Source organism: Zootoca vivipara, chromosome 2 (assembly GCF_963506605.1).
Source record: "Zootoca vivipara chromosome 2, rZooViv1.1, whole genome shotgun sequence".
Classification (NCBI taxonomy): Eukaryota; Metazoa; Chordata; class Lepidosauria; order Squamata; family Lacertidae; genus Zootoca; species Zootoca vivipara.
The window spans coordinates 18175737-18201780 of record NC_083277.1 but is presented as its reverse complement, the minus strand read 5'-3'; the positions used below and the strand labels follow the sequence as shown (position 1 = coordinate 18201780).

Below are 26044 nucleotides of genomic sequence, written 5' to 3'. Positions count from 1 at the left end.
CCCTCCACCCGAGGCACGGGACCCGCGCAAGGGCAGCTGGGAAAGGAGGAGGCGGGGTCGGTTGCTCCGAACTCCGCCGGCCTACGCCTCCCAGAGCGCACCGCGAGGTCCCTCCCGCTCCTGGGCCACTCTGAACTCGCTAAGCATGCCGGGAGCATTCGTAGTTCCGAGAGTCGGAAAGGGAGGCCATCTTCGCGCGGAGGCTTTTTTCACCACAGCGTAAAGCGGCATCGGTGGAACGCTCCCGACAACCCCCACCCTTCGCTTTTACCTTCGCCGCAAGAAACACGCCACTCACCCCACAGCGAACCAGCCAATGGCAAGCGAGGATTTCCCTACTCCACCTCCACTCGCCTCTAGGTGTGATTCTGTTGGCGGAAAGCGCCTCCTAGTGGTCACGCTTGATAGGCGGCGGGTGGCGGCGGCACGCATTCGCGGGGCGGGGCTGGTGGTGAAAATGAGTTTATTCTTTCCGGGAGGATAATAAAGTAAAAGTCGGTTGAAATAAAAAGGGTCTTCTTCGTTTGCATGATTTATTCTTCTTTTGCAATGGATGCCTCCTAAGCTACGATCAAACGTACCGCGTGATCCTCTGAATACCAGTGTTCTGAATTCACGTGCAGTAGGGAGGATGCTGTTGCGCTCGTGTTGTGCTATCTTGGGCTTCGCATGAGCCCAGACAGATCGGAATGAAGATCCTTCTACTCAGAGTCCAGCGCCCTGTTTCCAATAGCCAGACAGGACACCCCCAGATAGGACGCGAGGGCAATATCGCTCCCCTGCCTGTGATCTTCAGCATTTGGGCATTCACAGATCCTTGTGATTTTGAAATCAGAATCCACCTCGCACCTATAGCCTAAAACCCATGTCACGTCTGCACTCGTGGGCTGAAGAGATTGCAGGGGGAAGTATGCTGGAGTTGACATACCTGCACAGTTAATTTGTTATAGCTGTGGTTTTTATGTTCCAAAGCCAATGCTCAGTTAACCTACCTATGTTCAGAGCCGTCTTTCCCATAGGGCTTAGTGGTGCGTTGCACCAGGACGCCGGCCTCTTAGGGGTGCCCCAGCAAGTGGGGGAGCTGTGCGGCTTTGCTGGCGGCCTCCCCTTTCCCTGCACGCCCACCAGCTGCGCCCCGCCAACCATAAGGCTGGCGGGTGTACCGCTTCCCTCCCAAGCCTCTGGAGGAGAGCGATCCCCGCAGGCGCTTAGGATGGAAGCTGCGCCCCGGCAACCATATGGTTGGCAGGCGCACAGCTTCCATCCCAAGACTCTGCGGGGATCGCTCTCCTCTCATGGAGGCTTGGGAGGGGCGCAACTTCACTCCCAAGCCTCTGCGGGGATCACTCTCCCGCAGTGGCATGGGGGAGAGTTGCGCCCCTGATGGCTGGCAGTGCGCAGCTATGGCCACCCCAACACTATCCGTGGTAATTTGGGGGCACTGGGCAGATATTTGCACCCCAGCGCCGCATCTGCTAAAGACGGCCTTGCCTATGTTTAATATAGCACACACACAAGCCAGCCCTAGTCAGATTTGCAGCCAACTTGTGTACTGCAAACTAGTGCTGTGCGATATAGTCCATGCCCTTAATGTGAAAGAGGCTTTGATTTTTCTGCCCCATTTTTGTGGCGCTTGACAATTTCCTTAGAATATCTGCGGGTGTGTGGTTTTAACATCACCTTATCACCGCAAGGCACCCAAGGGTGGTGTGTACGTTTTCCTTTCCAGCAAACGTTTCTACAGCACTCTGCAGCCTCACTGGCTGTTCATGGTTTGAGGATTTGAACAAAACGCATGGGAGGAGTTGCTTCATAATTCCATCCCTTGGGGTTTAAACACGACACCTGGGAAGGCTGCAGTGTATGATGAAAGGGTTTGTAGAATATATTTTAATCTTGTGAACTGACCCTATTTTTATTTATTATATTTATATACCGCCCTTCATCATAAGATTTCAGGGCGGTTCACAAAGTAAAAATACAGGATAAAAACATGAAAAGAAGTAAAACAGCAAAACTATAACCCTTCCTCATGTTGCCACCCTCCAGACCTCATGTGAAGGAGACACACAAAGGACCTGAGATGTTTGGATGAAGAGTGGTATGTAAATTTAATAAATAAATGAGAAACCCCTTGGCCACCTCACACAAAAAAATGTTAAGTCAAGCAAAACCCCTGCACTTCACCCATGAGACTTTCACTGACATTTTCCCTCGCCTTTGATAGCTTTGGAATGCAATTTCTTTCCTCGTTAATTGATGGAAGATAGTTGAGGGGGGGAAATGCAGGAGCAATTTTGGGCACAGCATTACTTGTAGAGCCGGGTGTATCCAAGTTCACTGAACGCAATGGGCATAGGCCATCTTTTTGAATCTGTGGGCATATTTGGAATTTTGAGAAAGTGCAGTGAATCCAGTCACAAAATGGCTGGAGCGGAAGTCTAGTTTAACACAAAATGGCTGCCACATCTGAAAGAGAAGAAAAAGCGAAGGGACCACAAAACGGAGTGAGCACGTCCCCATCAAGTCAGTCACTGTTGTACTCATTCACACTCTTTGCATCTCTCCTCTGTTCAGAATGAATGGGAGTGCAATCCTGACACCCATTGAAAGGCGACCATGTTTAAGGGGCACGTCCAATGTGCAAAAAGGAACTGGGCAGGAAGAGCAAATGGCCTCTCCTGCACTGTGGATTTTTGAGGCGACATTTTATGATAAGTTCCGTGGGTGCCATAATAGTTCCTGGTGGACTCACTGGCGTGTTTAAATGGTGTGATTGTTAACAAAACTAGGTGTTGCCTTCTGCATAGTCAATATAAGGAAATTAGCGGTCCTATGTAATTTCTATTGTAATGCTCTCTCCTTGATAAAAAAAATGAGTTTTTGGGAGGTGGACATAGGTTTGACTTTGATGAGAGGCTACAGACAAGGGACTGGGGAACCTGTGGCCCCCCAGATGTTGTTGGACAAGCCTCATGAGCCACAACCTGCATTGCCGAAGATCAAGGATGATGGGAGTTGTGGTCCAGCAACACTGTTAAAAGGCAACAAGTTCCCCAGCCCTGGGTCAGGTTATATGATTTCACTGCAAAAGGTAGGGCTTTTATTGATCAAGAAATGACGCTGCACAGAAAGATAGAAATATTCTGAGGCAAACAACACATACACTCAACACAAGACATTTTATTTTAAATACCGTGTATTGATTGTACGTTTGTTAGATCTTCTAAAATACCAATTTAAGATTTGTGAAGAAGTCTAAATAATTGACTCAAATTAGGCCTCATTTTGTTTCCCATTATTTTAACGTTCAAATATTAGGCAACGACATTAGGGTGGTCATTAGATTTGGGGCAAGGTGTCACCAGTATGGGGGTAATATCCAGCTCTATTTAGAATCACAGAGTTGGGAGAGACCACAAGGGCCATCCAGTCCAACCCCCTGCCAAGCAGGAAACACCATCAGAGCATTCTTGACATATGCCTGTCAAGCCTCTGCTTAAAGACCTCCAAAGAAGGAGACTCCACCACACTCCTTGGTAGCAAATTCCACTGCTGAACAGCTCTTACTGTCAGGAAGTTCTTCCTAATGTTTAGGTGGAATCTTCTTTCTTGTAGTTTGAATCCATTGCTCAAATCATGAGCAGCTGTGCATATTGGCTGGTGCCCGAACTATGACTATTTGTGGACAGATTGCCTTGCCATGATAGCCCACTAGTTATACTAGTAACCTCACGATGAGACTACTGCAATGCAATGTAGGTGGGGCTACCCTTGTATCTTGATTTAGAAGGTACAGCTACCGCAAAATGCAACTGCTAGGATGCTTAATGAGAAACGCAGCTTTACACGTATCACACTCATGCTGAAATCCGCTCTGGCTTCTTTTTACCTACCGAGCCAAATCCAGTATTTTGTTGCTGACATTTGAAGCCCTACGGAACTAGGGACCAGGATGCTTAGTAAGGCCGCTTCCCCCAGTACAGACCAAGTCAATCCCCAAGATCTTCCGACTAAACCTTTTATGACCTGCCAAGGAGCTGATTAACATCAAAATATCGAGTTAACTACAAATACAGGGTGAAATCAAAGGTGGTTTCCCCACTTCCTCCAATGAGTGAGATATACATCATTTACTCCATGTGAAGTGCTTTCCAAGTTATTCCACAGCTTGCAGAATACTTTTGCACACCAGTCCAATCTCTGAGTGGTGCAAGATTCCAGGGGTTCCAAGCACTTACCCAGGATTCCTATTTGCTTTTGGAATGAGGCACAGTGGAGACTGCTGTGTCTTTAGGATATATGGTTTATTTACACATATATACAGCCTGAGCCTATGTTGGTAGGGTTCACAGCATTAACACCCCAAAACGGTATTGTTTCGTGCATAGCCACAGCCTTGGATGCAAACAGAATTCAAACATTGCTCTCAAACATTGTTCTCCCTCTATCTCCAGCTAGCTGCTTTCCTTCCCAGATAAAATCACCTCACTTAAAATCTTGCCTGGCTATTCCAATAATTAGAAGCCTTGGTTAAATTCTAACACTTGCTAGATCCAGGGATTAGAGGGGTCTGGCACCCAGTTTAACACCCCAAATGCATAACACTACTTTTTTGGAGACAGTGTGATAGCAACATTTCTAGCTCTGGCTGTCACAAATTTATCGGTTTAAGAATAAGAAGGTAATCCGGGACTGGCCAAATGTCCAATGTCCACTAACTTCACATCTTCCAAAATGCATATTCTCAGTTTGGAACCATGCTAGAAAGCTGATTAGGGTTTACCAAGAGAGAACAATGATACCCAAAGTACCAGACTCAAACCTACATCCCGAGAAACACCAGGCAAAGTGAAGGCTACTTCAAACAAAATCCATACAGGGTTTATTTTGTACAGCTTGTGGTGTGCCTTGGCCACCTCTGAAAACTCTTCTCTACACAAGGGCATGGATGTGCCCCGTTACATTTTACTGTTGTTTGAAGCTCCCTCAATTTTTCCTCACATTAGGCTTTCAAGTCCTATTATAAACGTTTTAGCTTTCACATATGCCCTTTTCAGCTTTTGTTTTTCCTCACTGAAGTTTTTAAAATATTGCTTTTTTTGAGTCTTCCCCCAATCCGGCACCCTCCAGACATTTTGGACTACAAATCCCATAATCAATTTCCATTAGGCATGCTGGCTGGGGCTGCTGGGAGTTGTAGTCCAAAGAGGATTGTCCAATCCTCTTAAAGCCATCCAAGTTGGTGGCCATCACTATGTCGTGTGGGAACAAATTCAACGTGCTGTGAGAAGAAATAGTTACGGAACAGTCCTGAGTCTTCCATCTTCATTGAGTATCCTCAAGTTCTAGTATTATGAGAGAGGGAGAAACACTTTCTCTGACCCATTTTCTCCACCCCATGTTGGGGAACGAGGGTGCCAACTTGAATAAAATATTCAAGTATAATTGATCACAAGAGGTGGCAGACACACACCATTTGAATGGCAATCCTCATTAACTTTTGGTGAGCGGCCCCCTCAAATATTTTATTGGGGGGAGGCGAAGGGACTTCAGCCCCTAGGAGTTGGCCCCTATGTTGAGGAAAGCTGCTGAATAGCATTTTCTGCAACACATGCAAACAACAAAAATAGGGTCACTGGAGGGTTAAAAAAAATTCAAGCCACAAATTATATTTTTCCCCAAAGCATTCTATTTATTTTTACTTTATTTAAAATTACACTCTAAAAGTACAGATACCCAGCAAGCATGGGGCTCTGCACATACTTTGGGAGAATAACACATCACCCTTTTTTAGGTTTAGAATAATTTTTTTTAAAAAAACAACACTGCTTCTGTATACAGCAGGCAGACATCTTAACCATAATTAGATTTGGGGATGTTCTGGTGTAAACAGGAACAGGGGCTTAAAGGAACAGAGAAATATAGGTTGCTTGAGCCATTCAGCTTGACATGAGGGCAAAATATCTAGGGTTGGGCAGCAAGAGTTGGACCTGCCTCAAATGTCTCCAGGTGCACCAGAGGCATGCCTGCTCTTCACCCAACCTTTGTGTGAAGGCCTAAAGGGGGCTTGTAAAAACATGTGCTTGAAAAATGCTTATAAGCTTCCACACAATTGGGAACCTGCCTTGTCAGAGGCAATTGCAAGGCTTGTAGGCCTGTTCAAGCAAACGTGTTTAAAGGCCCTCTTCAGACCTTTGGTTGGGTGGGTATGTTTACAACAATGGGAGCAGGGCAGACAACACTTTTGCATGTGCAGATCCAGGATGAACGACTGAATAAAGCTTATTAGATACTTCTCAAGCAGTCGAATATTGAGGCAGCTATCTTCTGTCCTGCTCCTTGTGTGCTTCTTTTTAAGGGCACCTCTGAGTCTTTGGCCTGCCCCCGAGATGAGATTGGGGCTAATTTCTGTACCTCCAACCCTTCCCAGTCAGCGCTGCACCCCTTCAGATCCTTTGCCCATCTCAGGTCTCTCACATTTGCCTCAGAGGGAGTATTGCTCATGCTCAGAAGAGAACAGAGACACGGAGAGAAGTGTAAGCAGAACACATCATGGAGCCCAGTTACATGTCCCCATTCAAGGAAGTCAAAACTTATCCCAGATTAAAACAATAACTTAGCATTCGCAGAGCACTTTCTGAATGTTCAAAGCGCTCCACGTAGAATATCTCATTAAAATCCCTGTAAGGAAGGTCGGTATTATTATCTTCATACTGCAGTTGGGTAGGCGGTTGAAGCTGAGAGAAATGTGGGCCTTGTGTCAGGCCAAGAAGTCCGTTCGTGGCAGAGGCGAGATTCAAGCCAAAGTCTTTGTGGTTCATAGCTCAGGCAGCCATCCTATACCCTATACCTGGGGTCAGGTGCTATCCTAATATTACTTTAAAACTATTCAACTCAGCTAAAAAGAAAGTAAGATCATTAGGTAGGGGAGGAATTAACACTGGTATTTTAAAGCTCTGGTGTTGTCGTGAGCCCACAATGCATGCGAAAAAAACCAGACAGGGTGAGGAACCCCCATTTGTTCTCAGTTAATGCCAGACAGGCCCTTTAATGGAGACTTCCCACGCTGCCTTTCTTCTTAGGGTACAACTGACCAGAGCAGACGCCAAGGAACTTGAACGCTGAAAGCTGTCTTACATTGAGTCAGGGCACTGGTCCATTGGGCCCCAATACTGTCAACTTTGACAGGCAGCAGTGTGCTCCAAGACAGAGAGAGAGAGAGATCTTTCCCAACCACAAGCACCGGAGACTTATTTTAGCTGTAAATGCCAAGGACTGGAAATTGGGCCTTCTGGACGCTGTGCTCCTGAGATATATGACCCCCTCGCCAACTTCAACAACATCCACAATTCAGAGTCACCATGCCTTGGAGGTGATGCAGGCTCAGATTCCCAGGCAGTCAAGATTCCATTGCCTACTACTGTAGCAGGATAAAAACAAGACAAGGGGCATGCCAGGCAGTTCTGTTTCTTGATCCCTCTTTTGCCTTTCTCTCACTGCAGAGAGTGGCAGCATGCAGACACACAGGCAATCCCCTTGATGATGCATGTTAAGTTTATGCTCTGCCACAACAGAGAAAAAGGAAAGTGCTGGCATCATTACAGAGTCTGGTATTAGGTTATAGCCTCATTGTCTTTTCTCTCTCTCTCTCTCTCTCTCTCTTCTCCTCGGCCACCTATCACAGCTTCCAAGGATTTGGGAAAAACCAATCAGAGGCCACCGAGAGCGAGTCTCTAAATCCATACAAAAACTCGAGAGCTGATCTGTCTGAAGGTGTTGACAATGGTGTTGACATTTTAAAACGAGTAAAAAGGAAAGAACGAGTAAAAAGGAAAGAACACGGTATAGAATATAATCTGGGGAAGATACTAGAATCCTGTTAAGAAGTGGATGGAGAGTAGGAGCCAGATTGGGGGGGGGGAGACATTTTAGAAGAAAACTGGCAATTGTATCCAATATATTATTCTCCTGATGATATTCCTCCAATACGAGTGTTGGACAAAAGTTCCTTTGGAGGATGGGGAAAGGCTTCCTATTTCACAATACCTGGCTTTACTTATTCTATAGTGGCTGTAATTATGGAGATGAACTTCCAACGGGAAAAAAAAATCAAAATCAAACTGTGTGGGTTTTCTGGTGCCTGGTCAAATGTGAATTCCGATTGAACCTTCTCCCACATTTGAGGCACATGAAAGGTTTCTCCCCTGTGTGAATCCTCTGGTGCTTCTTAAGGCATGAGCTCTGACTGAAACATTTCCCACACTCGGGGCACTTGTAGGGCTTCTCTCCGGTGTGAATCCTCTGGTGCTGGATCAAATCTGAGATCCCACGGTAGCTCTTCCCGCACTCGGAACACAGATAAGGTTTTTCGCCGGTGTGGATTCTCTTATGCACAACGAGGTGGGAGCTCTGGGTAAAGCACTCCCCGCATTCTCGGCAAATGTAAGGCTTCTCTGCTGTGTGTATTCTTAGGTGTCTGATGAGATGGGAGCTGACCAGAAAGCCTTTCAAGCAGACAGGACAGCCAAAAGGCTTCTCTCCTGTGTGGATTCTCTGGTGAGCAACAAGATTGGAGCTCACGCTGAAGCTCTTCCCGCAGTCGGGGCACACATACGGCTTCTCTCCAGTGTGGATTCTCTGATGCGCAATAAGGGTTGAGCTTTGGGAGAAACTCTTCCCACACTCAGGGCACGTGTAAGGTTTCTCTCCTGCATGGATTCGGTGGTGCTTAACCAGGGCCGAGCTGTCGCTGAAGCGTTTCAAGCATTCCCGGCAGACGTAAGGTTTCTCCCCAGTGTGGGTTCTCCGGTGTCTGATAAGGGGAGAACACCGTTTGAAGATTTTCCCACAATCGGGGCACTTATAGATTTTTCTTACCTTCGCGACTGTGGCTTTGTCAGGTTGTGCGTCTTTTCCGTCTGCCGGCACAGCTTTTCTCCGTCTCTTCTTTGGGACATAGACTTGCTGGCTCTCAGGAACAGGCTCGCTATAACATGGCTCATCATCCCCAGGAATCTGGAAAACATTTATTTCATATTCCTCAAGAAGGGCCTCACCCTCTTCTGCCTGCTCATAACCTTCTGCCCGTTCATAGGCTTCATAACCTTCTGCCTGCGCATAACCTTCTGCCTGCTCATAAGCTTCATAACCTTCTGCCTGCTCATAAGCTTCATAACCTTCTGCCTGCCCATAATTTTCTGCCTGTTCGTAACCTTCATAACATTCCGTCTGCTCATAACCTTCTGGATCTTCATAATCTTCTGTCTCTCCATAAGCTTCTGTCTCTTCATAACCGTCCTCTGGAAGACTCTCCTCTTTTATGAAATATTCATCTTCTACTTCCTCCACGTGGATCGCCTCTTTCACCCAATAATCCTCTTCCTCCTGGGAGCTCTCCTCCTCTTTCACCCAGTTCTTTTCCTCCTGGGGGATCTCCTCTTCTTCCACTAGATTACCATTCTCTGCTTTCTCCCGGGGGATGGTGACTTCTTTCACCAGCTTCCCTCCCTCCTCCTCCTCCTCCTCTTCCTCCTCCTCTTCCTGGGAGATCGCCTCCTTTTTCAGCTGCGGCTTCTCCTCGCTCATCATTGCTAAACTGCCGGAACAAAGAGATACGCATCAGTTTGGAACATCAGCAAAAAGAAGTTATGAAATCAGTGGCACATTTGGAGGATAAGCAAGGCAGGTTGTTTGCAAGGAGGTGCTGCTCAGATTAAAGAAGAGGAGTCAATGAGAGACTACTCAGCAGTCTCACATGAGGCTTTATGTTACCAGCAAAGTGTATCTGAACAGCTACCTCCTTCGATGTTGTGTTAAGATCTGCAGTCTAGTCTGGGAGGTGGCTTTCTCTGTGGCAGCCCCTAAACTGAGGAACTCCCTTCGTAATCTGAACGCGTCTCGCCTTTCTGGTGTACAGTGGTACCTCTAGTTACGAACTTAATTCGTTCCGGAGGTCCGTTCTTAACCTGAAACTGTTCTTAACTAGAGGCGTGCTTTTGCTAATGGGGGCCGCCGGCACACGATTTCCATTCTCATCCTGGGGCAAAGTTCTCAACTCGAGGTAACTCTTCCAGCTTGTAACCTGAACCATTTGTAACCCGAGGAGTTTGTAACTCGAGGTACCACTGTATAGCTTTGGGTGTATGCGGAACATGCAGCTCTCTATCTCGGCTGTTGACAGTTGCGGCATTTTGGTTTTGGGACTCACTTATTTTGCTGACTCTATGCTGTCCTGTTCCGGCTGGAACAATTTTACTTGTTTCTGTAGTGACTGTGTACTATGCTCTTGTTTAAAAGAAGAAGAAGAAGGTAAAGGACACCTGGATGGTTAAGTCCAGTAAAAGGCAACTCTGGGGTTGTGGCGCTCATCTCGCTTTCAGGCCGAGAGAGCCGGTGTTTGTCCGCAGACAGCTTTCCGGGTCATGTGGCCAGCAGGAATAAACCGCTTTTGGCGCAATGGAACACCGTGACAGAAACTAGAGCACACGGAAATGCTCTTTACCTTCCTGCCACAGCGATACCTATTTATCTACTTGCACTGGCATGCTTTTGAACTAGGTTGAACTAGGTTGGCAGGAGCTGGGACAGAGCAACGGGAGTTCACCCTATCGCGCAGATTCAAACCACTGACCTTCTGATCAGCAAGCCCAAGAGGCTCAGTGGTTTAGACCACAGCGCCACCCTTGTAACCCACATCAGGACTTTATGGTGATAGGTAAAAAAACGTTAACATAATAAACAAATCTCGACTTTCATTTAGCCCTCCCTGCAAAACAACCAATAATTCTTAGCATTTCAGAGGGTTTGTGACCTTTCACATCCATTATCTCCATCATCTGTACAACAGCCCTGTAAAGTAGGCCAGAAGTATTATTATCCTTACGTTGCAACTGGAGGAGAAGATAGATAACAATTTTCTGAAAGTCACTTATTGAGCTTGTAACCGGGGGCTTTCTGAGTCACATCTTATACTCTTAACCACTTTGTAACACCACCCTTAGCAGCTGCAAAAAAAAGGGGGGGGGAATGTGTTAGAGAAACTAGAATGGAGATGAGAACACTGTTTAATGGGCAATGGGTTGTTTCTTTCTTTTTTGAAAAAATATCAATTAAAAGTTTATTGGCATAAACACAATAAAAATAATGGATATGGTGAATAAAAATAAATGTAAAAGTAGAAAAATAAAACACAGATACAGAGGAGGGGTAACCCCCCCCAATAAACTACCAAAAATGCAGTGCCACATTTAATTGTTGGGTCAATTCAGTCCTCAATAAAACCTCTCCACAGAACGGGGGGTTTAGTGGGCTGTTGGGTTTCTGAACTCTTCTCAGAAAATAAGTTTAACCAGTATTTCCTCCCTTATGTCAGTGATATGAGGTTACCCAGTGTGATCTCCATCCACTCTGTGCTAGCCCATCACTCCAACCACTACTCTTGGGGGGGGGGCGAGAAACTGGTGGCCCTCCAGGGGTTGCGGGGCAACAGTTGCCATCAGCCCTGAGCCCTAGTCATGCTGTCTAGGGCCAATGAGGGTCCAATGACATCTAGTGAAGGAAGAGAGGCTGTGTGTTGGGTATCAAGGGGCGGTTGATTTCTCACCTGTGCTGTCCCACGTCCAGCCCGAGGAATCTTCAGAATGGAGTTGCTGCAATGGGCATTATGCGGATGTTTATTTCTTTGAGCTGAACAGAATGAAATATTGAGAGTTACGGGGGTATGGAGTGTGTGTGTACGAACTCAGCAGTGCTTAGTTTATTTTGGGGTTGCTATTTTGTTAATGGTCTTAATGTTGTTTTGCAGATTGCAAATGCTGCTATCACGAATCCTATGACTTCTGCTTTGATTGTGATGTTTAGCTTCTTTGTAGTTGTTGCTGAAATTTAGTTGTTGCTAAAAGTGCAATTGTTTCACCGATGATTTGCTAATTATCCCATAGGATTTGTGCTCTATTTGTGATGCTCTATTATGTGCTATCATGTTATTTATCGTTTGTAAGCCGCTTTGGTGTCATTTGAATGAAAAGAGGCCTAGAGAGAGTGGCGTAGGAAGGTGGGTGCGGGCCGCCCTGGGTGTCATCACTGAGGGGGGTGACAAAATGGCAAAAATATGTGTCACAAGCCAGTTTTCTCTGGGATTCCTCTCCGTCCTTCTGCACCTGTAGGGCGAAGAGGCAAGGTGGAGGTTCTGGTTTTGCGCTGAGGGGACGCAAGGTCCCCCTTGGGCTCAGCCGCCAGTCTCCTGCGGGGCCTCCACCAAGGAAGCCCCTCAGGAGCGCAGAGCAAGGCGGCTCCTGCCTGCCTTCATTCACTCTCCCACCCTCCATCCCTTCCCCCTTCTTCCCCACTCACCGCCACAGAGCCCAAGAGGGAAGTGACAAACACTTGGAGCAGCATCTTCCCTCCCTGCCTATATTCACCTCGCGGCTGCGGCGGCTCCCACCTGGGCAAAGGCGTGCCAGCGGACCCCTCTCTTGCCCTGGTGGCATAGCGAGGGAAAGGTCAAGCGGGCTTGGCAAGGCCGCAGCCGCAGAATTAGTGTATTCTAATATTTCTGTTGGAAGCCGCCCAGAGTGGCTGGGGAACCCCAGCCAGATGGGCGGGGTATAAATAATAAATTATTATTATTATTATTATTATTATTATTATTATTATTATTATTATGTGTGCGCCAACACAGCCCTGCTCAAGCGCCGGGGTCAAAGTTAGGGAAAAAAGGTTTTAAGTGCCTATGCTCACAATGTTAAGTAAATAAACCAGAAAATAATACTTGCAACTGTATCTTATTTTCCCTTCTTTTAATAATTTCAATGTATGTGGGGGGGGGGGGGGAACGACAAGAAATTTTCCACACCAGGTACCACCTGACCTTGCTACGCCACTGCCTAGAAATGTAATAAATCAAATCAAATCTGGGAGGACACAGGTTCCCCTATGCCAGGCTTCCTCAACCTCGGCCCTCCAGCTGTTTTGAGACCACAATTCCCATCACCCCTGACCACTGTTCCTGCTAGCTAGGGATCATGGGAGTTGTAGGCCAAAAACATCTGGAGGGCCAAGTTTGAGGAAGCCTGCCCTACACCAATATAGGTTATGCTTCTTTTAAAACCAGTGGAGTCAGGAGAGTCACCTTCAGAAGGTCATCCATCCAAAGACTGCATATTGGGCCTGCAGTGGCAGCTGGGTTGTTCTGTTGCTCTGAGAACTGGGAATGTGTTAGTCCTACCAGCAGTATGATAAGAGACTGCTCAATATGTGTCCAATGAAGGAGAAGCCGTGTAGCAGGGTGTTTCAGTGAGATCTAGCGAAGACGCTTTTTCCAAATCTAATCCCACCCATTATTAATATTATTCAGGGGACCAGGCAGACAGCTTTCATAGTAGTGGTGCCTGCCCTCGCATCAAATGTCAAGGAGATAAATAGCTACACAACTTTTAGAAGACATCTGAACACAGCCCTGTATAGGAAAGTTTGTAACGTTTGATTTTTTAAATTATCTTTTTATATCTTTTGGAAGGCACCTAGAGTTGCTGGTCCAGCAGATGGGCGGGGTACAGATAATAAAAGTTAAATTATTATTATTAGCTTGCTGACACATTTCTATGCAAACCTACATGAAAACATTGGCATTAACTATTGAGTAAACTTGCTTAAAATTGTGCTGCCTAGCGGCCTTAGGCAAGACACTGTTTATCAGCCTCCCACCCAACGCAGTGAGGCTATACAACTACTACCTTCTAGAATTGCTGGGTCTAATCATGTCTATGGAATGTTTTGAATGCTAAAAAAGAGCACTATATAAATGTTAAGCATTGTTATTCAGAAGGCTTGGAGAATATATTATTTAGGAATGATACCTTCATAAGAAGAACCCTTCTTGATCAAAACAAAGGCTTATCTAGTCCTAAATTGCATTCTCACAGTGAACAACCAAACGCCTCCTATTTGTGAGCTCCATCAACTGGTTTTTAGAGGCAATATATCAGGGGTCAGTGAACTTTTTTAGCAGGGGGCCAGTCCACTGTCCCTCAGACCTTGTGGGGGGCCAGACTATTTTGGGGGGGGGAATGAACGAATTCCTATGCCCCACAAATAACCCAGAGATGCATTTTAAATAAAAGGACACATTCTATTCATGTAAAAATAGGCTGATTCCATTTAGAAGGCAATTGGGCCGCATCTGGCCCCTGGGCCTTAGTCTGGGGACCCCCCGCAATATATCAATAATGATGAATTGCCTAAATTGCCATATATTTGTCCAATCCTCTTTTAAAGGTGTCCAAAATGGGGATGGGGTGGGGAGGTCATTTCGACCTCTTTTGGTAGTGAATCCAATAGCTCATGTAGGACGGATTCAATTGTTCAGCAATGTCATGTCATTCAGCTCCGCGATGACCTCAGCATTAACATAAGATACATCTCTTTCGAAATGCCCATGTGTCAAAATCTCCTCCACAGAGTGGAAAATAACCAGATTAGGAAGGTTATGTGCTAAAGCCATTCCTCTCATTTGCCATATTACCACTGGGGTTGGGGGGTTGGGGGCTATACAAGCAAGTGTGTATTGGATCCGGAGATATGTACTGTATTGTATCCGGACATAATAATAATAAGTGCCCAGGTAGATCCTCAGAAGGACAGCTTGACAGGTTCACTTTCCCCCCATAGCTGCCAAGTTTTCCCTTTTCTCGTGAGGAAGCCTATTCAGCATAAGGGAAAATCCCTGTAAAAAAGGGATAACTTGGCAGCTATGTTTCCCCCTCTCTGAGCTGCCTTCCCACTTAACAGCAAGCAGGAATCCCAAACGCTTTTTACTTGGAAGTAGGATCTATCGGTTTTGATGGGCCTTGATTCCAAGTAAATGCCTTCAGAGATGCAGTCCCCTAAGCTAACTGGAGAGCGCTTAATCATTCCTACTGTGGCTACATTAAAAAAAACAAAACCCCACAGTAGTTCTCTGCATAGGCTTAAAGGTCTTGTTCTCCACCTCCCCCCACCCCACCCCATTTTAAAGGGCTGAGCCTTGACCCAGAAAGCAAGTCCTTCAGCCTCGAAATCAAAACCCACTAGGTTCGTCGGGATCTGAAAAGCAGGATCTGAAAATGCAGAGGATTCCAGCCCAATAATCCCTGATGCAAATCAAGCCTGATCAGCCTGGCTGAGCTGACCGGACTCCTATTATTATTATTATTATTATTATTATTATTATCATCATCATCATCATCATCATAAACCTCATCTATAGCCGCCGCTCCTCTTCGCACGCGACTTCCCCCCCCCCCACCCGCGTAGCGTTACTGCGATCCCTGCATTGCAGGGGGGCTGGACTAGATGGCCCCTGGGGGGAACCCTCCTTCCCGAGATTCTCAATTACTGCTTGCAACCTCCGGTGGCTCAGGGGTTAATCATGGCTGCAGCGTGCGTCGCCCCCGCCCCACCCCCGGACCCCCCACCCCACCCCACCCCCACCCCAAAAAACCCACCACCCCCAGGCCCAGATCTCCAGGGACGCGCGGCTGCAGCAACTTCGGAAGGCTGAAGCCACTCGGCGAACAAAAACGAATTACCTCCGCGGAGGAGAGGGAAAGATCCAGGGACGGAGCGCAGCCTGGGTTCCTTTTGTTCTTGTTCCTTTCTCCCCCCCACTTCACACCCCGGATCTGCTGGCCACGCACACCAACCCGCCTCCTCCGGCTAAGCCAGCCCCTTCCTGTGCCGTCGCCTTTCCAGGCCGGCCTGCAACGCTCTCCCGGCCCTGGGCTGGCTGCTCGGCAAAGGCCGCCGGGGAGAAGAGCGGGACTGACTCTTGCCTCTGGGCAAGAGGGTCTTCTGGGTGGGAGTGGGGACCCAAAGGGCCACCCCTCTGCTAGATACACCATCAGCCAGACGCCCAGAGTGGCTAGGCCAACCCTATTATTGTTATTATTAATTAGGGCTTAAAAATGTTTAGGGGTACTCTCATTTTCTTACTCATATTGAAATACTGCCCCTCAATGAGGTCAAACTTAAATTCACAAAATATTTTTTCTTATTTTAAAATTAATCTTTTTTTATTTTAAAAAAGCTTTTAACAATTAAAAAGAGATACAATAATAACCTTGATGTTACATTGTCTTATTCCCCCCCCCCATTCCTCCCTCCCTCCCTCTCATTTCCCCCTCCTCTTTCCTTCCCGTTCTGCTTCTCAACCTTTTCTGAGCTTATCCCTGAATTCCATATACTGTATAAACTACATAATCTTATATTTTACATTTATTTCCTTATATTTTCCTTATGTTCAACCTTTTATCTTTTCTTTTATAGAGCCTTTAGAAATCTGAGATGAGATTTGGTTTTTCCATTTTGTCCTTTATATATGTTCTAAATGGTTTCCAATTTTTTTTATTCTTCTAAGTTTATTCCTTTTATTTCCTCATATTTTATCGCCAAATTGTAATAATTAAATAATTTTTGTTGCCAATCCTTTTTACTCGGTACTTCTTGAGCTTTCCAATTTTTTTTGCGATTAATAATCTAGCAGCAGCTACAGCATAGTTTATGATGCATCTATCATTGGGCTTGATATCTTCTGGTACCATTCCTAAAAGAAATATTTCGGGGCATTTCTTAAAAGAATATTTTCACAAAATGTTTAGGGGCATGCGTCCCCCCAGATAAAAGCACCGTTGATTATTATTACTATTACAGTGTTACCTCAGGTTACAGACGCTTCAGGTTACAGACCCATAAATAGTACCTCGGGTTAAGAACTTTGCTTCCGGATGAGAACAGAAATCGTGCAGCGGCGGCAGCAGGAGGCCCCATTAGCTAAAGTGGTACCTCAGGTTAAGAACAGTTTCAGGTTAGGAATAGACCTCCAGAACGAATTAAGTTCTTAACCCGAGGTACCACTGTATTAGGATCTGGAAATAACCCTCCTTTAAAAAGGGAGGGGAAAATTGGGCAAATCCAGTCTGGTCTGGCTACTTGGATGTACGGTTTTTATGAAAAGTTTTTCATAATGCTGTGAGATATAGAAAACTATGTTTTCAAATTTGAAAACCTGTGCACGATTAAGATAAATAGGTTTTGATGGATGTAATAATGGGATACTGAATGGTTTAGTTTATATAAAATGTGCAGGGATGTATGCTATGCAAAATGAACCATGGAAAGAGGAGGAGTCGTTGATATTTTAAGGTGGTTTAAATGAATATTGAAAAATTCAAAATAGAAAATTTAATAAAAATTATAGAAGAGGAAAAAGAAAACTAACGTAAATAAAAAACAGAAAAAGAAAGGAAGAAAAAAGAGGAAAGAAGGAAGGAAAAGAGACAATAAAGATAAAAGCTGCTTACATAAAAAAAAGAAAATATATATACTGAAGATGAATGTTATCATGGACTAAATGTCATAAAATATTTGGTGAACCGCCCTGAGATCTTAAGATGAAGGGCAGTATACAAGTTTAATAAATAATAATAATAATGATAATAATTTTGAAAAATAATCATGGCTGTCAATGGCTGCTAGCTGCAATGTCTGTGCCCTGCCCGCTACAGTTAAGAGGCAGCAGTGCTTCTAAATACAAGTTGCTGGAAGCCACAGGAGGAGCAAGGGCTTTTATGCTCGGCTCACATTCTGCTCCTTGGTGTCCCACAGGCAACAAACTGTTCTGCCACTTTGAAAACACGGGGTTGGGCTAGATGACCCCTGTGGTCCCTTCCAATTCTTATGATTCAATGGACTGGATGAGCCAACAGTCTCATCATCTTGCATATGGAACTGGTTGTTTTTTTTAAGTTTAATTGTGTGTGTTTATGGGTTGTTTTTTACATGTGGAATTGTGTTTATTGTGAAATCGCTTGGAAATATTTTATGGGAAGCCATTCAGTTTTGTTTTTTTAAGTTTGTGATGGACCCAGTTACACCAAATAAGGGTCTTCCCACACACAGCTGTCCCCTGCCCCCACTGGATCAGCAACTTTACTTGGCATTCCACCCCACTTTCTTCAGTTTGCAAACTTTGTCCCTAAATCAAGGTGTTATTTTACTGCCCATGTGAATTTTGGTCTAATGGGCCAATGTGGCTGTTTATAATTTTTCAGTCAATACCCATGTACAATTGCCAGCTGGTTGTGTACCATCTATACATATCAACTGCACTTTCCCTACGCTTAGGACTATCTAGAGGCGAAGTGGGTAATATCCTGGAAACTGCTGCTTCTTAGAGATCTATAACGGACACATTATTTTTTACCTTTAACATATTGTCACAACTGTTCTTTCATAGCACAGAGCAACAGGGGCAGAAGGAATCATGAGAGAAGGAATGACTGGCTTCACGATTTTTTTACATGGCACACGGATATATTTGTGATACATCGCCATGTTGAATATTATGAAACCGTTACCATGATGCGGACTTCAACCTGTTTTTTGACGATGTTATCAATACATTTCCCAGCCCTAATGTGTGTGTATGTGCTATGCAAAAAACCGCCATGCGGGGAAAACTGTGAAGCTGGCCAATGCTTCTACATACCGGTAGCTCCATCCTTATTTCGGACCTCATGATATATCGGAATATCACGTCAGAAACCAGATTATAGCCCAGCCCTATTTAAGAGCCTGCTGGATCAGACCAATGGCCTATCTAGTCCAGCATCCTTTTCTCACTGGGGCCAGCCGGAAGCTAATGGGAAGCCAGTCCCTCCAGTGTAGGAGGCAGTATGCCTCAGAATACCACTTCCTGGAAATCATGTGCAAGAGGGCTGCTGTGCTCAGATCCTGCTTTTGGGCTTCCCAGAGGCATCTGATTGGCCCCATTGATGCTGGATGCTGGCCTAGATGGGCCTTTGGGCTCTTCTGCTAGCCAGTGTGGCATAATAGTTAAGAGTGTTGGACTAGGATGTGGAAGAACAGGGTTCGAATCCCCACTCAGCCATGAAGCTCACTGGGTAACCTTGGGTCAGTAACCATCTCTTAGCCTAACCCTACCTCACAAGGCTGTTGTGAGGATGAACCGAGGAGGAGAACCATGTACACCACCCTGAGATCCTTGGGAGATAAATGTGGTACAGTGGTTCTTGAACGTAATCCGTTCTGGAAGTCCGTTCAACTTCCGAAATGTTCGAAAACCAAGGCATGGCTTCTGATTGGCGCAGGCGCCCCGGAAACAATAGCCGACAGCCACATCGGACGTTCAGAATGCTTGCTTCCAGGTTTTCAGCGTTCGGGAGCCGAAATGTTCGAGTACCAAGGCGTTTGAGAACAAAGGTTCCACTGTATATAAATCTAATATATTTTTAGTAGTAGTAGTAGTATTCACAACTTCCTAATTCATTTTATATTGAGCTTCTGAGCACGAGGCTGCCTTTTGTGTTGCTACAGAACTATGCCAGCAGCGTTGGAAGGATCTGAGATGTGTAGCAATAAATTGGGCTTCATGCAGTATGCAATTTGTACTTCGGGAATCTCGTCTCTCCAGAGGACAGAAGGGAAAGGAAGTCTCACTTGCTCCAGTGTTGGATGTCCCAGAAAACAAATGCTCCCTCAATTAATTCAGCTCCGTACAAAGATATTTTATTAGCGCAAAGCATTTTGCCAGAGCATATCAGACTGTAAGAAGAGGTTGGGAGAGAAAGTGAGAAGAGGGACGAAAACCTCGTATTTGTAGCACAAATCTCCATCCTTCTCCATCTATACTGTATTGTCCTTTAATGAAAAAATTCCTTCAGTAGCACCTTAAAGACCAACTAAGTTTTTATTTTGGTATGAGCTTTCGTGTGCATGCACACTTCTTCAGATATTGTCCTTTGCCATCCATCACTTGCGTAAGATGAAGATAGCATCATCTTAACTGTTTCCAGTTACAATGACATGATCTCTGTGTGTCTCTTGACTGATCCTCAAGTACCTATTGGGGGCTTACGGAAGAGTAAAGGATTGTTTCAGAAAGCAGAGACCTAGGTACAACAGGAATGCACCAGACCATTCACTAAGACATTGTATGTCTTTTCAGGTGGAGTGGCTTGTGTTGTTTCTCTTTGAATCACTGTAGCCAATATGAGGCCCTCCAGATGTTTTGGACTATAGCTCCCATCCCCAGCTAGCATCACCAATAAGAAGGGATTATGGGAGCTAAAGTACAAAATGTCTGCAAGGCATTGTGTTGACTGCCCTTAATTGGAACATCACACCCCCCTTTTTTTTTAGGAACAGCGGTTGCCCTGACAAAGGTTATAAAAGGTAAGATCAGGTGAGGAACGGGAAGAAACTGTGAATGCTGGGCTTAAAAAAAGAAATGGAGAGGATTCGTGTGATTTCACACATGCAAAACACTGCCTTCCCAATTAAGAACTCCCTCCCTGCAGCCTCAGCTACTGAACTGCAACTTGAAGATCCACTACCCAAGGTGTTTGGATACTGAAAAATGAGTCTTTGCAACAAGAGCAAATGTTTGCAAAATACAACTTTAGGCGGAGTGGATACGTATATGCCAAACAGAATTTCCAGATAGTTGTATATGTTCGTGCTAATTTTAAGTGCATAGTTAGAAGGATAAAAACACAAAGGCGGTTCCAGATAGATTCAGTGACTGTGGCAGATTCTCTGGTAGCCAGTATGCCGAGAGCTGCCATAAGAGGGTTTGATTCCGTTGGAGGCAAAGGATCCAGTAGCTGAGTTCAGCAAATGCAGCTCGGGCTCTTGCACTGTAGGACACAGAATAGCTTATGGCTATAGATCTTTGACTTCCAAAGCCGACAGTGAGTCACACCTAGGATGCATGATCTGAACTGGGTCAAGGTGTTTGGAGAGTCTTATACTTTTGGGGCTTACAAAAAAGTACTAAGTTTGAGCGCCTCACACTGACATTTGGAATCTGAGTTCTACTCCCATTCCCCATCCCCTGGCCTTATAAAACATGGTTTGAGCTCAGATTGAAACCTTCTGTGAGCCTTCAGAGTCAAGTCTTTATAGGACTTCCCTCCTTTGTAAGTTTTCTATGTGCTGGTTGAACACCCATGATGCAGACCTCTTGCGGGTGTGCAGTTTCAGAATGAATGTGGGGAGAATCACGTGTCTGAATTACCCTGTACATTAAACAAAAAACCTTGCACATTAATGGTCTAGCACATAATGTAGGACAGGGCAAAGCCTCTCTTCTTACAATACTAGCTGCCCACAAGTAAGCTTTTTTTTTTAAGTTGTGCACTCAGTCACACATATTTCCCACTCTTCATCTGAAGTGGTACAATTGTGTAAGGCCATCCCTTGAGGTTATCTTCCTGCAGAAATGAAGTGGCTTTTACTCTTAAGAAAATGTGGATCACTAACCAGAGATTTTTCTATTGCCAGTGCTTGCATATTTATTATGCTTTTTCTTCTGTGTGGATTTTCTGATGTTTTAGGAGACTGGTTGAACTACAGAAGCTTTTCCCACACTCTAAGCACTTGCATTTCCCCTCTCCCATATGGGTTTTTTCGTGGGCAGTAATGTTTGACCGCTGACTGAATCTTTTCCCGCAGTCTAGGCACTCGTACGGCTTCTCCCCTGTGTGTGTCCTCTCGTGTATTATAAAGCTTTCTCTCCGATTGAAGCTTTTCCCACAGTCTGAACATTTATATGGCTTTTCTCCTGTGTGGATCCTTGCATGCTCTTTCAGGAGGGAACGGTAGTTGAAGCTTTTCCCGCAGATGGAGCACGCAAACGGCTTCTCTCCTGTGTGGGTTCTCTCGTGTTCAATAAGGTGGGATCTCCGGCTGAAGTTCTTCCCGCATTCTGAGCATGTGTGTGGCTTCTCGCCTGTGTGGATTCTCTGGTGTCTAGTAAGGTGCGATCTCCGACTGAAACTCTGCCCACACTCCAAGCAGTTATATGGTTTCTCTCCTGTGTGGATCCTCTCGTGGACCAAATGAGCGGAGGCGTGGTTGAAATTTTTCCCACAATACGAGCATCTGTATGACTTTTTCCCTGCCTGGACATTAATGCTTTTAAAAGTACTCTGGCTAGAGCTTTTCCCTGTGACTGTCTTTTTTCGAGGACTTGCCTCAAGCCCCTCGTGTAAAGTGCTCTCATTTATACTTCCCGCCCCTTCAGAATGAAAGGCCTTTTTCGCTGCCTGTTCCCGGAGCCTTCCTTGGCGTTTCTCCGGGGCCTGCTGGCTTCCTGATGTGTTTTCAGTCTCTAGAAACTGGAAGACTTTCCTTCCAGTGACCAGCTGGTTTTGGGGCACCTCTCCCACCTCAGGAAATAGGAAGACGCCCCCTTTAGCTCTTTCCAGCGACATCCTGCGGTACTCCACTTGCCCCGGCCTTTCCAGCAGGAGATTCTCCTCCTCACTTTCACTCGCTTGACCATTGCCTGCTGGAAGAAGAAACAACCACAAAGTGAATTTCTGAGGAGGGGTTGTAGTACTGTGGCAAGGAAAACTTATTTGCAAGCAGAAGGCCCCAAGTTCGATCCCCAATGATGCCAGGTGAAAATTATCTGTGGCAGCAGAGCTGGGGGGCCAAGGGAAACTCTTAGGTGAGCCCCTGCCGCTAGACTAGAAAATATTGGACTAGACTGGGATGGGGAAGCTTAAGTGTTGCCTTCCAGCCTCGGAGAGTTCTGTATGTGTAAAGCTAATCAGAAGCTGCTTATGCACATGGAAGTACAAAAGGCTTTAAATTCCTGCAAATGTGATTTTCGAGCAATGTAATGTCTTATTTGTATTTTTTTTCATATTTACTTAACTCATCTGGCTACTCTTTTTTAATAAAGCGAAGTTCCATTTGTACTTACCTTTATATTCTTGTGTACTATATAAACCATTACACCAAAGTAAGTTCTTACAATGCAAAAAAGACAAATCTGTATTAAGGCACAGCAATGCATTTTTGAAAGCCCTGAGCTTTGTAACATGATCTAAGCACACCACACACAAAAAAACCCTTACCCAACAAGCTGTTTATCCTTTCATCGTCCTGCATGGCCACCACGTACAGCTGCATCTTCAAGGGGTCTAACTTAGAGAAATTTACAGCCACTTTTTCAAAGGGTCCCGGCACCTGAATCAAAAGGAGGGACACCAGGTCATAGCAACAGGTTTGGAGAGACAAATTCTCCAGCTCCAAATCAATTTCTGTTACCTTCCCCAACCCCAACCCGCCTGGTCCGGCTGACCGCCTCGTTGCGATCAGCACGACAGGAAATAAGACTGGATTCCTACCCCAACCTATTTAGTTGTCCGGGATAGGAGAGAAACATAACCCTCAAGTGGGCACTCATAAATTGCCCCCTGCCATGCTGTCTGCACTTCTACAGCTGCAGTCACTTCCATTAGGTCACACATGGAGGAAACTATAGCACTCCTGATGTTGTTAATAGACTACAGCTCCCTTCATCCCTGACCTCTGGCTACGCCAGCTGGGGCTGATGGGAGTTGGAGTCCAGCAATATCTGGAGGGCCGCAGGGCGCAGCCTCCCCTCCAGAACTCTCACCTGCTGATCCCACCTCTCGTGGTCTTGCAGCTTCCAAGAGAAAATCTCTGCCAGGGTCACCGCCTGAGCACAGGTCTCCGGTCCCCGCTTCCTGACCCAGATCTGCATTTCCTGCGGCAATATGGCCAGGAACTGCTCCAAGACCAGCAGCTCCAGGATCTGCTCCTTTGTGCGTTTCTGCGGCTGCAGCCATTGGAAGCAAAGGTCTTGGAGCCGGCTGCAAACTTCTCGGGGTCCCTCGGCCTCCAGGTAGCAGAACTGCCTGAACCGCCGGCGCCATAACTCCAAACTGGCGGCGTCCTCGCCAGCTACTTGCCCAATGGAGCCCAGGGTCTTATAGACTTGAGTGGCTTCCCTACTGAGGTCTAGCAGATTCTGGGTCTTCCTCTCTTCTCCGGGCCACTGGATGGCATCAGCTATTCTCCTGAAGGAAGTCTGAAAAGATTTGGTGTGGTCCCATCGCGTAGGCACCAGCAGCTTCCTCCGGGACTTGGCGGCCTTCTGGAAATCCTGCTGTTGGGTGACCTGGGGCCGCTGGAGATTTTTGTCAGTTGTCTGGCTGGCCTGTTGCAGACCTGCTTCATCAGGTACCTGCTGAGCCTCCTGCGCAGCCTCCTCACCTGGAGTTCTTTTAGTACCTAGTGGCGCGGCCTCATCCGGTAGCCGCTTAGCATCTTGTGGACCTTCCTCAATTTGGACCTCCTCAGTGCTCCCAACCCGATAAACAGGAAAATGTCTTCCTCCTCCTTCTAATGTCTCCTCTGTTTGGGGTCCTGCTGGGTCCTGCTCTTCCATCAGGTTTCCCCTCTGCCACTCCTGTAGCTGCAAACGAAACGTGCTTTTCAATAACCGCACATGATGGTGCACCCCAGGCCAAAATGGCCGCCAACCAGGACCTGGAGAGAAATGTGAACGCTACTCCCAAGATGTCAGCAAAGCCGCTGCCAAAATGGCAAGCCGAGTACTAGGGAAGGCGAGGTAACCTGACTGTACTCACATATAAAAGTACTGTGGATAGTTTTAGTCATCTCAAGAAGGACATAATGTAGGAATATAGGAAGCTGTACAGGGGATTGAGGGAAGTCACATAATGATGTTAATGGATATTATGATATTGTAAGAAATATTTTTTCTTGTTTGTTGTTTTGTTTGTATTTTCTTTTTCTATAAAATGAATAAAAAATTTTTTATTTAAAGCCCTAAACGGCCTCGGTCCTGTATACCTGAAGTAGTGTCTCCACCCCCACCATTCAGCCCGGACACTGAGATCCAGTACCAAGGGCCTTCTGGTGGTTCCCTCATTGCGAGAAGTGAGGTTACAGGGAACCAGACAGAGGGCCTTCTCGGTAGTGGCACCCGCTCTGTGGAACGCCCTCCCAGCAGATGTCAAGGCAATAAGTAACTATTCTACTTTCAGAAGACAACTGAAGGCGGCCCTGTTTAGGGAAGTTTTTAATGTTTGATGCTGAACTGTTTTTAATATTTGGTTGGAAGCCGGCCAGAGTGGCTGGGGAAACCCGGCCAGATGGGCAGGGTATAAATAATATATTATTATTATTATTATTATTATTATTATTATTATTATTATATAATTAGTCAGACCGCTGGGCTATCTAGCTCAGTATTGTCTACACAAAAATGGCTAACTTGTGGCACTCCAAAAGTTGTTAGGCATCAACTCGAATCACCCTTGAACACGGGCCTTTCTTGCAGGGGTTGATGGCAGGAGCCATTAAAAGGTTCTTGAGCACCAGGCCTGGAAGCCTCCCAACGCTGCTGGCGCTCATAGAGGTTTCGCAGCACTGGGTCCCTGGGCTGATTTGGATCAGGCCAGCTCCTTTACAGACTAAATTGGCTCAAAACCCCGCATTTCTACATCCTCCTTGCAGAGGAGCCTGTAGCTCCTCTGTGTGGCAGAGCACACACTTTACACAGCGAAGATCCCAAGACTCAGATCCTGGCATCTCCAGCTTGAAGCACCTTAGGCAGCGGGGGATGGTCATGACCAGAGAGAGCTGCTAACTAGCCCAGTGTAGAAACCGCTAGCCGGGATGGTCCAGGCGCCTTCTTTGAATGACAGGGCGTTAAGGAACAGCTAATCTGAATGAGGGATGTGCACCTGAGATTCATTTCCTCCCCTCTGTTCTTTGTTACCTTGTTCTGGCCCGGATCTGGAGAGGGGATCCGGACAAGGAACGATGTGGGGGATCAGCAACACAGGCTCTGATCTGGAGTGGGGCTTTGGGAAACCTCTCGCTGCCAGCGACCCTTTTGCAGCCTCTAGTCTCCTCCTCCTCCTCCTCCTTTTTCTTTGCCTCCAGGGCTTCCCCTTCTTGCATGAGCCGACAGACCCCACCAAACCCACCGTTTTGCACCCTTTGCAATCCGCAGCAGTTGTATTTATTGTTTATTTGTATGTCTTGGCTTTTAGGATGCTACCCCCCCCCCCCAATGTAATTTCTAGCCGGAAGAGAGGGGTGGGGAACGGGAAGGAAAAGGACAGGAAGCTGGTCGTAGCCATTTCCTTCCTCCTTAATTTTTGGTTTTTTCCAGGAGCCTTCTAGGAATCTGATC

At 46.1% G+C, this 26044-nt stretch overlaps 1 protein-coding gene across 1 annotated transcript; it reads right to left on the bottom strand.

The window, feature by feature from the left end:
* Nucleotides 1-5709: 5709 nt before the first annotated feature.
* LOC118080917 (zinc finger protein 107-like) lies at nt 5710-25910 on the bottom strand. Its single transcript, XM_060271014.1, has 6 exons — nt 25625-25910; nt 23471-24292; nt 22926-23037; nt 21358-22351; nt 15570-15647; nt 5710-9598 (listed from the first exon to the last, which is right to left on the bottom strand). The coding sequence occupies exons 2-6, from the start codon at nt 24263-24265 to the stop codon at nt 8119-8121; spliced, it is 3459 nt and encodes a 1152-aa protein (XP_060126997.1). The 5' UTR covers nt 24266-24292; nt 25625-25910; the 3' UTR covers nt 5710-8118.
* Between the last annotated feature and the right edge of the window lie 134 nt (nt 25911-26044).